The sequence below is a fragment of the Corapipo altera genome, unplaced genomic scaffold (assembly GCF_003945725.1).
Source record: "Corapipo altera isolate COAL_440 unplaced genomic scaffold, ASM394572v1 61281, whole genome shotgun sequence".
Lineage (NCBI taxonomy): Eukaryota > Metazoa > Chordata > Aves > Passeriformes > Pipridae > Corapipo > Corapipo altera.
In genome coordinates, this window is record NW_020884921.1 from 4272900 (window position 1) to 4286533 (window position 13634).

The following is a 13634-nucleotide window of genomic DNA, read 5'->3' on the forward strand; positions in this document are numbered from 1 at the left end:
AAAGTTCTCATTTTGTTCTAGATTGAATTAATATGCTCATGAAGACATTATGCATTTCAGAGGATCTTGACTTAGAATTTTAATATCATAGTTAGTATTTAGCAAGTTTGAAGTATTACTGAGTTAGTTTCAGCCTGTGTTCTATGTAATAACAGTACAGCTGATGGAATGTGTTCTTGTTGTCTGTCTTCTGTTAAGGTTCAAAAGCAGCTGAATTTATTCTTTGTTTTCAATAGCGGTTTGTTGCTTTTTGTTCTTTAATTCTTGCTGTGTGCTATTGTTGAAGTTAATGCCTTTTCTGTTAGCCTGTTTCAAATAACAGAAATGCCATAGACATTTGCTATGTAATTTTTGACTGAAATAGTAATTAATGAGCTTTGATCCTTTATTCCTTTTCCTGTACCCTAATGTGTCATGAAACTTGATTGAAAAATCGGTGCTGCAGTGAAAGGTTTTCATATGACCTGAGTTTGGGGTAACAGTTAAGGAGTGACCTACACTAACCTTCCAGAAATGAAACTCCCGTAGACTAGGTGCTGGGTCCTACAGTTTGAGCACAACAACACCATGCAGTGCTACTGGCAGGGGGAAGCAACATGAGCCAGCAGTGTGCCCAAGTGGCCAAGAAGGCCAGTGGCATCCTAGCTTGTATCAGGAACAGTGTGGCCAGCAGGACCAGGGAGATGATTCTCCCCCTGTACTCAGTGCTGGTGAGGCCACGTTGAGTACTGTGTCCAGCTCTGGGCCCCTCAGTTCAGGAAGGATATTGAGGTGCTGGAGCAGGTCCAGAGAAGAGTAACAAGGCTGCTGAAGGAACTCAAGCACAAGTCCTTTGAGGAGACGCTGAGGGAGCTGGGATTGTTTAGCCTGGAGAAGAGGAGGCTCAGGGGAGACCTCCCTGAAAGGAAGTTGTAGCCAGATGAGAGTCAAGCTGCTCTCCCAGGCAGCTAGTGACAAGATGAGGTTGGACATAAGGAGGAGTTTCTTCACAGAAAGGGTGATTAGACATTGGAATGGACTGCCTAGGGAGCTGGTGGAGTCACCATCCCTGAAGGCGTTTGAGAAAAGACTGGATATGGCACTTAGTGCCATAGTCTAGTTGACAAGGTGGTGTTCAGTCATAGGTTGGACTTGATGATCTCAGGTTTTTTCTAGTCTTGTTGATTTTGTGATTCTGTATGTTAATGCTTCCTATGCATTTCATGAAGTGAATTGTGCAGCTTCTCTGGTAGCTGTTCTACACTCTCTTTGTATCATTTGTCTTCATATGTAAGAACAGAAAGAACAGATACTCCACAGCTTCTGTTATGCAAGATTATTTTTCAATGAAAGGAATATTATTTTCTTATGGACTACTGAGGGTTATTTTACTTGTGTTTAGTATTTGACCTCTCTTGATAAAAGAACAATGTTACTGTCTTTTAATGTTGTTGTGGTGTTATTTTTGTTCTATACATCCTCAGCACACTTTGAAGTTGATAGCACTGAAGTATATATTAGATACCAAACATAAATAAAAAATACAAAAACTTGTATATAGCAACCTCTTATCTGTGAGGAAAAAGGTGCATGATATGCTTGGGGTTTGAACTCATGCATTTTTCACAAATAGGTTTTCCCAAATATTTTGTGGAAATTATACTCAAGAATTCACTGTGTTTATTAAACTTTATATTACGATTGTATCTCTGACTTAAATCTTGCTGTAACCTTCTTCAGTTTCCTTAAAGGAGACATGTTTATTGTCCATAATGAATTGGAAGATGGCTGGATGTGGGTTACAAACCTTCGGACAGATGAACAAGGTCTTATTGTAGAAGACCTGGTAGAAGAAGTGGTAAGTAATTTTTGTATTCAAATTTCTTAAATGAATGAGATGCTTTTTGTAAAACAATATTTGAATGAACAAAAACTAGTGACATTTAGTTGCTTGTTTTCTGGTTACGTACTTTTGTAAACCAAGTAATTTGATCTAGTAGCTCTAGAATACCGCAACAAACCTTTAAGCCTAATTCAGTATCAAAAATGCCTATTCATGTGTTGTCCAAATACAAGTAGAAACAAATGGTACTGTAAATTTGCTAAACACTTCCCTAAACTTGACTGTCCTGATGAAGAACCTGCTACTCATTTCAGTTACATTTCTTTCTTACCGTTGCTATGAAATGTCAAACTCCACAAAATGTAATTTTGCATCGTGGTAGGTCTTTCTCTTCATACAAGGGTGAAATTTGGCTTAAAAATTTATTGACGAGAGGAAATAAAAGAAAAATATACTTTTTATAATATTTTCCTGTACAGTACATGTATTTTGCTAATAGCAGTGTTACCTGAGATGCTTGTCTCAGACCTGTGTCAGGATGTGAATGACTAAATTGAAGTGGCAATACTAGACTTGATCTGTAGACTTGTAGGTCAGTGGCTAATTTAAGCTTAGGAAAGTTGAGATTTTAGAAGGTTACCACCTCTAAAAAAGGACTTGAAACATGAGAGAAACAGTCCTCCAAAAGAACATATTTTGGCTGAATTTCCACTTAATGAATGAAGAGGAAAACTTTTCACAGAATTGTAGTAAGCCCTTTAGTTCAAAAATGCCTCAGACTTCTAAGTGTTTTGTATATTTTCTACAGAAGGTCTTAACTTATGACATTTATTTTTTGAATTGAGCTGTACTGTTGTTATGCACTTAATATGTTAATTTTTTCATAGGGAAGAGAAGAAGATCCTCATGAAGGCAAAATGTAAGGATTTTTGTTTTGTTATTAAAAGCAATCATAACTGTTTGTAAACTTCAACTATGAAATTTCCAAGCTTTTTTTTTTTACCAAAGAGATTTGTTTTTTCATTTCAAGACATTTTTATGTATTACCTGCTGAAGATGCATGGATAATTAACATGAAAGGGTCCTGTGATAGGTGTGCCTACTGCTAATGGATATTGCAGTGTTGAATTCTTGGATGAGTCCATGTATAATCACTTTCAGCCAAAATATGCCCAATTGAGTATTTCTTGAACAGAGTTGCTGTAGAGTGCTCTAAGTACTGGAGAGAGAGCAAAGTACGCGAAATACTAAAATACTAGAAATAGTAGAGTGTTAGAAAAGTGTCTGTTAGCCTCGTGGGTGGTAGAGTTGATCTACTGGAGGATGGGAGGGTTCTGCAGGGGGATCTGGACAGTCTGGATTGATGGGTCGAGGCCAGTGGTAGGAGATTCCACAAGGTCAAGAGGTCGTTCCTGCCCTTGGATCACAACACCACCAGACAGCAATACAGTCTGGACGAAGAGTCTCTGGAAAGCTGCGTATGGGAAAAAGACATGGGGGTGCTGGTTGACAGTGGCTGAGCATAAGCCAGCGTGTGCCCAGGTGACCAAGAAGGCCAATGGCAACCTGGCTTGGATCAGCAGTAGTGTGGCCAGCAGGACCAAGGCAATGATTATCTCTCTGTACAGGGCCCTGGTGAGGCTACACCTCAAATCCTGTGTTCAGTTCTTGGCCACTCATGGCAAGAAAGACATTGAGGTGTTAGAGCAAGTCCAGAGAAGGGCAACAGAACAGGACAAGGGTCTGGAGCACAAGTGTGATGAGGAGTGGCAGAGGGAGTAAGGGGGGGCTCAGCCTGGAAAAAAGGAGGCTCAACTTCTCACTCTACAACTACCTGAAAGGAGGTTGTAGCCATGTGGGGATCTGTCTCTGCTCCTAACAAGTGATAGGACAGAAGAAACAGCCTCAGATTACACCAGGAGAAAATTAGATTGGGTATCAGGGAAAATGTCTTCACTGAAAGGGTTGTCAAACCTGGGAATACACTACTCAGGACAGTGGTGGAATCATCCTCCGTGGAGGGATTTAAAATGTGTGTAGATGTGGGATTTCTAGATGTGATTTAGTGATGGACTTCGCAGTGCAGGGTTAATGGTTGGACTTGATGAACTTAAAGGTCTCTTCCAACCCAAAGGATTCTAAGGTACTACAAAATGAAGATGAGTTGCAAATAAAAAATTGCTAGTGGCTTGGTTATTTAATCTGATGTCCTCATTTGTCAGTTTACACTTGCTGCTTTTTCACTGTTGCCCACTTTTCAGTCTCCAAGAGGCTGGTGGCTGAAGAAGGCATTTCGCTGGTATGTTTGTTGTGTACTGAGTTCTGCTAATCAATTTGGCAGTATGGAACCCTTCAAATGTGGAATTTTTTATTTGCTTTTTTGCAAAGTAGCTGGTAGCAGATATTTGGAACTTTTATACTGTCTTTCAACATTTGTTTGCCTTTCAGAGAAATACAAAGGTGATTGCCTTGAGCATACCCTCTAAAGGTAGTATAGGAAGAAAGAAATTGGGCTCTTTTCTGATGCATAAAGAAGCCATATTTTTAGCTTTCATTTGAATACAGAATATTAAGCTGCAGCATGTAGCAGTTGTAGCAACTGAATAGTGCTAAGTATCAGGCTAAGACTAGGCTGCTGAACTTTTATGGAATACTGCTCTGACACAGAACTCTGGGAAGGTACAAGGTGTGTGATCAAAGCAGTTTGTATTCATTAATCTAACAAAGCTAGGTTTTATTTCCACAGCTCTGGCAAATTTGAGTTTGTGGTTTTCTCTGCAATGTTTTAACTTCCTTGTCTGAGCTTTGGATTTCATGATTCGAGTAAACTGCTGTATGATACTGACTTCAGATAATGCCTATCAAATTGTCTACTCTTTAGACAATTCATTTTGATCTCTAAACAGAGTTGGATTTGGACATCAGCTCCAAGTGTTGGATATTTTTATTGAAATTATTTATATACCTGTTAATGTTACTTTTTTCATGCTATTGGTAGAACAGAATCTTTAAGTAGCATATTCATTGTCTCAGCTATATATATTAGGTCTGTTTAAATAAAGATTAATTCATAGGTACTAGAGCCTTGAATGTCACCACAAGCAAAACAGAGAGCTGGTAGTCTTGCTTTCTGATTTTTCTCTTCATCTTTGTTAAGATGGTTCCACGGGAAGATCTCCAAACAAGAGGCTTACAATTTGCTGATGACAGGTACATGTATTTCTGATTGAAATAGTGATAGTAAAATGGCACAAAAGGGATCCTTTTAATATTAGAGTGTGGCAAAACTTGCTTTTATGTCAGAACATATGTAAGTATCTTAAGAGTCTCAAATCCCTGTGGTTGTTACTTCAGTAGAAAACTACACTGGAGGAAAACTGTTGTGGCTATTAGTACTGTTAATGTAATAATTTTTTATTTAAATAATTTTTAAATAAATAAATGTGTAATCAATTATTTCACTTTTTGATGTCTTCTTCAAAATGCTGTGGAGACTAGGCTTTTATATACCTAAAAGAAAATATATTATAAACATTCTTTGCACTTTCTGAAAGCAAATATTTCTTTAAATGAAAACATCAGTATTTTTCAACCATATTGTTTAATAGCTTACTTTAAATATTGGAACAGAAATTCTTATTTTTTGAAAACATTATCAAACCTTTTTAGTGCTTTTTTAAAGACGTGGAAAAGATGATGTGAGCTACAACTAAACCATTTTTCATTAATTTTGGTGGCTTAGTCCTAGTTCACCTACTTGGACATCACTGCTGGAATTTACCTTACAGGCTTTGTATTTCTTCAAGTGTGCAATTCTTCCTAATTTAGGTGGAAATGGATTTAATAGGGGTTTGTAGAGAACACTTAAGAAAATTAACACTGTTACGATATCTTTTCAGTTGGTCAGGTGTGCAGTTTTCTTGTGAGGCCTTCAGATAATACCCCTGGGGATTATTCACTTTATTTTCGGACCAGTGAAAATATTCAGCGTTTTAAAATATGTCCAACATCAAACAATCAGTTTATGATGGGAGGCAGATACTATAATAGGTAAGTTTTTGATGGCAAAAGGAATTGTTTGTATTTTATACTTGTATAACTTGATTCTGTTTATAATTACTGCTATGCTTTTAAGACTATGGTTTTCTTTATAGAAACTATTTTCCCTAACTTCCTTAGTAGTTACCTGTAACTGAGCAAGTTCTTAAAGCTTAAAGAGCCCCAGTGTACCTTTTTTCTCTTGAAGTATTAGTCCTTCTGCAGACCAGTTCATTCACACTGTAAATTGTAGATTGTAAGGGTCATGTGGATCCATAGACTGTGGATCTGTAATTAGGAGAATGCTCTGTTGGAAGTAGCTTGGAAACTACTCAGTGTGTTCTTGGCTATTTGAAAAGGGATAATAGAAATGTTAATTTTATCTGAGACAATCAGTAGAGTTTTCAAATGATAGAAATGGGTATTCACAAGAAAGGGGAAAAACATCTTCATTGTTAGAAAAAGTTATTAAATTGGATTTTAACATGTGTGTTATACCTGGAACAGAAATACAGATCAGTTCAGAGAGCAAATTTGAGATGTACTTGTTCTGCCGTTGGTGCAAAAATATAGTAATTTGTACAAAAAGAAAGAGAAATAATGAGATAGCTTCTTCCACAAAAGGGGATATCAGTACACCTCCATCCTTAGTAGTCTTGTTTTTAGAGTTCCTGTAGGTGGAAGACTTCTCAGTAGAGAAAACTTGCCTTTCTCTTTTGACGGAGGTCATTGCCTGCCTCAAAAAATCAGCATTTTTCCAGTCTTGGTCACTTAGAACCAGGGCATTCTTCATCCCAGTAGAGAATTTCTCTCACTTCCAGCTTGGCTTCTGAGTGGGTAGACATCCAGCAGCTGGTGTGTCTGAGAAAATGTCAAGGTCTCCTCACTAAGAAGTTCAGTGGACTTTGTCATATGACTTCACATGGACGATGGTTTGAGGCTAAACAATTGGACCCTTATGAACCTATGCCTGTGCCACACCTAGGCTGCTTGAATACCTTCTTCATTAATCAGTCTGGCCTCCAGACATCCTCATTGAAAACCAGGCGAGCTGCAGTGTCAGCCTTTTGTGAAGGTAAATGCTCTTTTGCACATTTTCTAATTACGTGGCTTATTAGGAGGACGATAGGCCAGGACCCCTAACCCTAGGTGATGTCAAATTTGTCAGCAAGTTAGTGGAACTCTTATTAGTCTCAAATGGTTTTGCAGCATTAAATAGTGTTACTTCAGAAAGTTACTATATGAAGTTACTACAATTCTGCTGGATTTACTTAAGGAATGGATTACATTTGTCTGAAGGAGATTCTATGGTGTTGAACAGAAAACTAAATTGTGAAGTTTAGTAGCAGTAAGTTATGACAATGCTTTAAGCATTTTTTTTTTATTATTTTTTTATTTTTTTTTTTTAGTATTTTGGTACTTAGTTTCCAGAGATCTTCCTCACTGTGAAAGAGAATCTGATTCAGTTTTGTTGCATGTTTTGGAGGATTACTACTGTAATCACATTCAGTCCAACTTAGTATGTGTGGCAGGTTAGTAAATTTGCTGGAAATTCAAACATGATGAAGAATGCAGTGCAAGATAAGGCCCCAAAGTGAAGATGCTAACTTGCCCAAATTCTGTGATGTAAGATCTACTGCAGATGGCATGAATTAAGGAGCAGGAAAAAGTGAATAACTCTGTGGGATTTTAAATTCTTGTACTAGTTCAATAATTGGACACTGTAAGAAGTATTTTAACATGGGAAGACTAACGTGGTTTTGTTGTATTGACTAATTAGAAGAGTCTGAAAAATGATAGGTATTGAACAATAGGTATTGAATCCAGAACAGAAATATGAAAAGCATGGATTTATGTGCAAGGTAATGAGACTACAAGCATTTCTTGGTGCAGTGAGTTCGTCGTGGATTCTGTAAAAATGTAGTGTTTTTCTTCAAGGTGAAAATTTTGGCTCTGAGAAGTGCTGCTTCTTGGTTACCTGCATCTGTTTGACAGTGTCCATTAACTATAAGCTTTTTTATATTAAGCTGTTTCATAAGTGCTCTCAAAGTATGTCCTTTGAAATCTGATTAGATCTTTACAAAATCATCCTTGATAGTATTTTTCATATTCTCTTACAGTTTGGCGATTGTAATTGGGACAAAAGATAAAATGAAAACAACCTGCTCTTTGTTTGCAGAGTACTGATTACAGTTATAGTATCAATAAATGGTAGACTAAGATTTTCCATATAAAAGTAAAAAGTAAGTATAGTAAGGAAACACAAACCAAAAGAAGTTGTTTTATTTATTGGATATTTTGTATGTCAGAATGTGGGACTGGAATCACAATAACCTATACAAGCAACAGTATGTCTGCTTGTATTCCAGAAGAATTTATCTTGGGTGATCATCTCATATTCTTTACTGCGTAGGCTGACTTAATTTTTTCCAGTAACCTACTCCTTTTGTGTGTGCTCCCACCATTCTTTATGTAAATTGCTTTGTAGAAGACAAGCATTTATTAGTGTTCCAATAATTTTTCTAATTTTAGAACATGTGGTTAGGAAAAGCATACCAGGCCCATTTTCTGTCCTTTCATTTCCTCTATCTGCCTTTTTCCAAAATTTAACCTGTGTAACAGGTGTCATTCAGAAAAAGCTATAAAATTAGAGATGATTCTTTGTTTCTAGAGATTCTGTGTCAAAGGAAAACTTAAAAAACATTGACTCAATAGTTTATAGAGTGAACAAGCTTTCAAGTTACCTTGAATTTTGATAGACAGCACAATTTGAAAGTTTAATAGATAACTGGAAGATAATTTTGATTCAACTGGTGGATTGATTGTATTGTGATCAGCTGAGTGATATGGGTTTAATGTTTTTTGTCTTTGTAATTTAACAGTGTATAGAATTGGTATCACTTAGTACTGCTTTCTGTATTCTTTGTTATTTGAAATGTTTGCTGTTGTAATAATTTTCAAATCATACTTAAAAAAACCCATACTGTTCACGATGGTGAGATACTTTTCAGATCATGCAAGTAGCTGAGACCTGGGGAATGTAACAAGCCCTATGCTGAGCATTTTAAAATTACCAAAGTAACTGTTATGTAGTATTGAGATCCATTTCTGTTTATGTCTTATAAAACCAAGTCTAGCAGTTTTGTTGATTTTTTTGTTTGGGTTTTTTTTGTGGGTTTTTTGTTTGTTTTGTTTGTTTGTTTGTGGGTTTTTTTGGTTGTTTTTTTTTAATCCAGGGTTATTTATGCCTTCCTTTACGTGGTTTGTATAAGTAGGATTTCTGTTCCTGTCAAATGCGGAAGGCGGCTATGATTCATTTTCCCCTAGATAAGTTTTGTGGTCAGTGTGATTTTATGCTTGCTGTTTCACACGTTAGATAGCTCTGATCACTTGCAGATTCACATTCAGTAGTGTACATGTCTGGAGATACCTGGTATCTTTGTTTCAGCATTCAGGCATTTGAGCTGTTGTAGTGGTAAGGTGGGTGACCATCTGAGCTGAGTGGGAGCAGAGGCTGCAGAGCCTCTATCAAGGCATGGAGTCTTAGTCTATATGGTACTCTTAACTAGAAAAGGAGTTTTAAAATACAACTGAGTTTGTCCTTCAACCCATATTAAAAAGTAGGAAGAAATTAGGCACCTGCTCCTTACACTGGCATTTTTAATCAAGGACAGAGAGGATGCATTGATGGTCACGGCAGTCCTGATTAAATGAGATAAAAGTTATGCAATGCTGTTTTATTGATTACAAAATGTTGGCAGTAGCTATTGTTAAAAAAAATGATGAAGTCATTATTTTATGTCATGTTACACATTTTAAATTCTTATGCAGAAAATGGCTTATGCAGCTCAGATATAATTGAAATTAATTATTTGATTTCACTGAAACTGAAACAGAAATTCATGTCCTTCTATATACCTGAAAACTAAAAGTACATGTGGGAAGATTGTTATATCAAGCTTGCACTAGTTCATAGCTTCAGAAAGAAAAGTGAACTAAAATGCCTTGATATAGCTTTATTTAGAAGTTTTTGAGGTTACTTTTACAGTATCAGCTGTTGTTCCTGTGTTGAACACATGCCTTGTTTGTTATCTTTGCACACACAGCCTAGGAGATTGCACTTCGAGTATCTCCTGTTCTCCTTCCCTAGTTACTCTAGGACCTGGAAAATTATTGCCAATGAAATAGCAATTTTCAACTTAGTTGGAAAGTGGGTAATGCACGTGTGCTACTTAAACGTGGAAAGTGCAGTGGCCTCATTTGGCATTTTAAGCAACTCATTAAAATATTTTGCAGAGTTTAGAATTAATATGTGCTGAATACGGTTTTGTGAACTTTCTTGACTTCAGTATATTAGCAAATTCTCATTGCTACAAGGAAGATTATGATGATTAACACTTGATTTTATTAAAACTCTGTGAGAAAGTTTTGTATGGTTGTATGGAAAAGCAGACTGTCAAACAGAGGAAAAATTAATGAGTTTAACATTTCAATCTTCTTTTTCTTATTGAAACAGTATTGCTGACATCATTGAGCACTATAGAAAAGAACAGATTGTTGAAGGATATTACCTAAAAGATCCTGTTCCAATGCAGGTGAGATTTCATCTCTGAGTGTTTATGTTGAAGTTACATACTGAATCATTATCAAATCAGTTTATGAACTGCATTACAGCAGAGATACAGGTAGTTAAACAGCTTCATCTCCAGTTTTAATGTTTTCAGCTGGTCTGTTTCTTTTTATTTTATCCTCAAATGCATTCGCATACCAAAGGTTGGCTTGTAGTCAACAGAAAATATGGTAAGCTCACTCTGTCCTGTTAGGTGTTCAGCCTCTGCTCTGTGACCCTTGCTCTGGTCCGTGGCTCAACCGTGCTGTGACTTAGTCCCACATTAGGGACTAAGGGAACCAGTCTGCCCTCCTTTCTTCTGTGTCTGGGTTTTTTCTCCTGTCAGAGGAAACCTGTACCCACAGAAAAGCTTCAGGGATGATTTCAGGGCTGGGATTGCAACATTTGTTCTGGAGCACCCTTGCCCCATAGCAGATGTTGATTCTGAGAGACCACTAGTATTAAGCACACCACGTCATGTAGGTTTTCACGAGCTTATATTTAGTCGTAACATTTACATGCATATTTTATTCCTCCTTTGTTCCCAAGCTTTCCTATTTCAATGGTTAGAAATTTGCCTTCTGTCCTCCCTAAATAGAGTTACAGTCAGTTCATATCCCTTTGGGAGCTCTTTCATATTAATACGAGAACATTTCTTCTGTTCACCAAGCTAAGCACACCAAAACTGATCCTGTCACTTTCTGTAATGTTCTTGTAGCTGCCCTGCTGCCACCAGTTTTGGTGTGAACTTGCCTTTCTTGAACACAGTGGACCAGAATAGTTTTGAGTACCATGTCATGGGTAATTCCCTTTCTTGTTGAGGAAAGTACTCAACAAATATCCTAGAATACTTGTAGTTTTCTCTGGTGGGTTGACCCTGGTGAGCAACCAAGGACCCGCACCTTAGTTTGCTCACTCCCTATTCCTGTGGGACAGGGGCAAAAGGAGAAGAACTCCTGGGTTGAGATAAATACAGTTTATAAGCAAAGGAAGGGGTGGTGGGGTGATGCAAAGGCCATCGCTCCCCACCTCCCACAAGCAAACTGTGTTGTGTCCTCAGTGCTTCCCTATTGTTTGCTGCTGTTAACTCATGCTTATTAATGTGGTTGGAACAGAAAGCAAATATGAATTCCAATACTGCTCCTTGAAAAACTTTACTAGTAACTTTCCTCATGCTCTATCATTCCTCTTGAATCACAGCAGTAACTCTTCATTTTAGCTTTTTGCAAATGCACTTACAGTTCTTGTATTAATAAACTTTGCACTGACTAATTCTCCATGTGAGAGTACTTCAGATCCTTTTAAACTAGCCAGATACACTTGTTTCAAAATTTAGTTGTCAGTGGTGCAGTTAATGTTCTGCTTTGTCTTACCTCCCTTTCACATACCACTACGCTCCATTTTGAGGGGAAAAAAATTCTCAAGTTTTGCTTTCTTTTAGGGTCAGTCTGATTCACTTCCCGTGTCTAATATGAAATTTACTTAAAAATATGTGTTGCTAGATTTGTTGTTTTGTGCACTGCTCCTTGTGTAGTTATGTTATGGACATTATCTCGAGCTCATAACATTTGGATGTTGCTTCCATTGTAGGTCCTGTAATTCCTGTTAGTATTACTAGATTATTTTTCATGTTGCTTTTGTTGTTTCCTTCTAAACATAGTTATTGTGTATATATACTGGCAGGGAGAAAAGTAGAGTATATGTATATTAAGAATCAGTTCATATGTCTCTTTTCATCTCAGTTCTGTTCTCACTGCTTGACAGTCTGGCTTTTCATGTTTTCTTATGGATAAAGAACTTTTGCTGATCACCTTACTTGGTAAGGTCAGACTAAGCTTTGGTTTTGGCTATTCTTGTTTATTACTTGCATTTCCAGATCCTGCCATTTTCTGTGTGAATTTATCCTTTTTCTGTTTCCTGTTTCTGTTTTCTTCTCTTGTCTTGAGTTCTGCTCAGTTAAGACATGTGAGTTCTAATGAGTTTAATGAAGGACTGTGCCACTTTAAGTGAGTTGGTTCTGCACCATTTTTGTTGCTTCAGAGTTTATCCATGATTACTTGGGTCCATGACTAGACATCTAGCTAGAAGCTAGATATATCTTTAAAGACTTGCATAAATAAATTTAACAGAAATCAGAGGGAAAGATCCTGCTTTTTTCTGTCCATTCTGGAAATATGGAAATAGTTATATTACATTTCTAACAAGTGTTTTGTATGAAATATTTTATTGCTTTGCTAAAATACATGAGAGAACAATAGTACTGAGTTGGTAGCATTCAGTAAGATGATCCTGGTTGCAACTTCATAGTATACATTTTTTTAATGGTAGTTTCCAAGCTTAAAGTATGTTTTTCTTACGTGTTTTCCAGCACCAAGAACAAGTGCTTAATGATACAGTGGAAGGAAGAGAAATCTACAATACAATTCGTCGGAAAACAAAGGATGCATTTTACAAAAATATTGTCAAAAAAGGTTATCTTCTGAAAAAAAGTGAGTTATGTTTGCTTCTGTTACTTTTTTATTCTTAAAAAAAATCAGATAAGGATCACAAAATCATAGAGTATTTTAAATGGGAAAGGACCCATAAGGATCATGCTCCTCATGGGTCTACTGAAAGCAAAACCACATGACTAAGAGCATTGTCCAGATGCTCCTTGAACCCTGACAGGCATGTCTCTGCAAGGATTTCCTTGAGGAACCTGTTCCAAGGATGAGCTGCCTTCTCAGTGAAGAACTTTTTCCAGCCTGAACTTCCCGTGCTGCAGCTTCATTCTGTTTCCTTGTGCCCTATTGCTGGTCACCAGAGGGTGGAGATCAGCACCTCCTAGTTGAACATGCATACTTAGTGAGGTTAGTGTAGTAATGGTACTAGAAAGAGCAAAATTGAAGTGGACAAAAGGTTCTAGAAAGTGTGTGAGGAGGATAAAAGATCTTTCCTGAAGTAGTTTGAGAATAGAAGTACATGATACCTGAAATTACATACAGTATGAAAATATTGGTTGGCAGTTCTGAAAAAAATCAGACCATAGCACAAAAACTAGGCATCCTTATCAAGGTAGCGTTCAAACTCACTAAATAAAGTATATTTTCATAAAGTGTTTGTGTTTGTATTTGTATATGTGGAACCAGCTAAATTCTTAAATATGGTTGTGTTTGAGGCTTGATT

At 37.0% G+C, this 13634-nt stretch overlaps 1 protein-coding gene across 1 annotated transcript in view; it reads left to right on the forward strand.

Annotated features, from left to right (window-relative positions):
• Positions 1 to 13634, forward strand: part of RASA1 (RAS p21 protein activator 1) — a 51187-nt gene that overhangs the window by 19640 nt on the left and 17913 nt on the right. Inside the window, exons 5-10 of the mRNA XM_027656936.1 lie at positions 1720 to 1837; positions 2710 to 2741; positions 4980 to 5032; positions 5722 to 5872; positions 10377 to 10455; positions 12838 to 12958. Of these exons, the coding sequence (XP_027512737.1) occupies positions 1720 to 1837; positions 2710 to 2741; positions 4980 to 5032; positions 5722 to 5872; positions 10377 to 10455; positions 12838 to 12958 (554 nt within the window). The remainder of the gene's footprint in view (positions 1 to 1719; positions 1838 to 2709; positions 2742 to 4979; positions 5033 to 5721; positions 5873 to 10376; positions 10456 to 12837; positions 12959 to 13634) is intronic.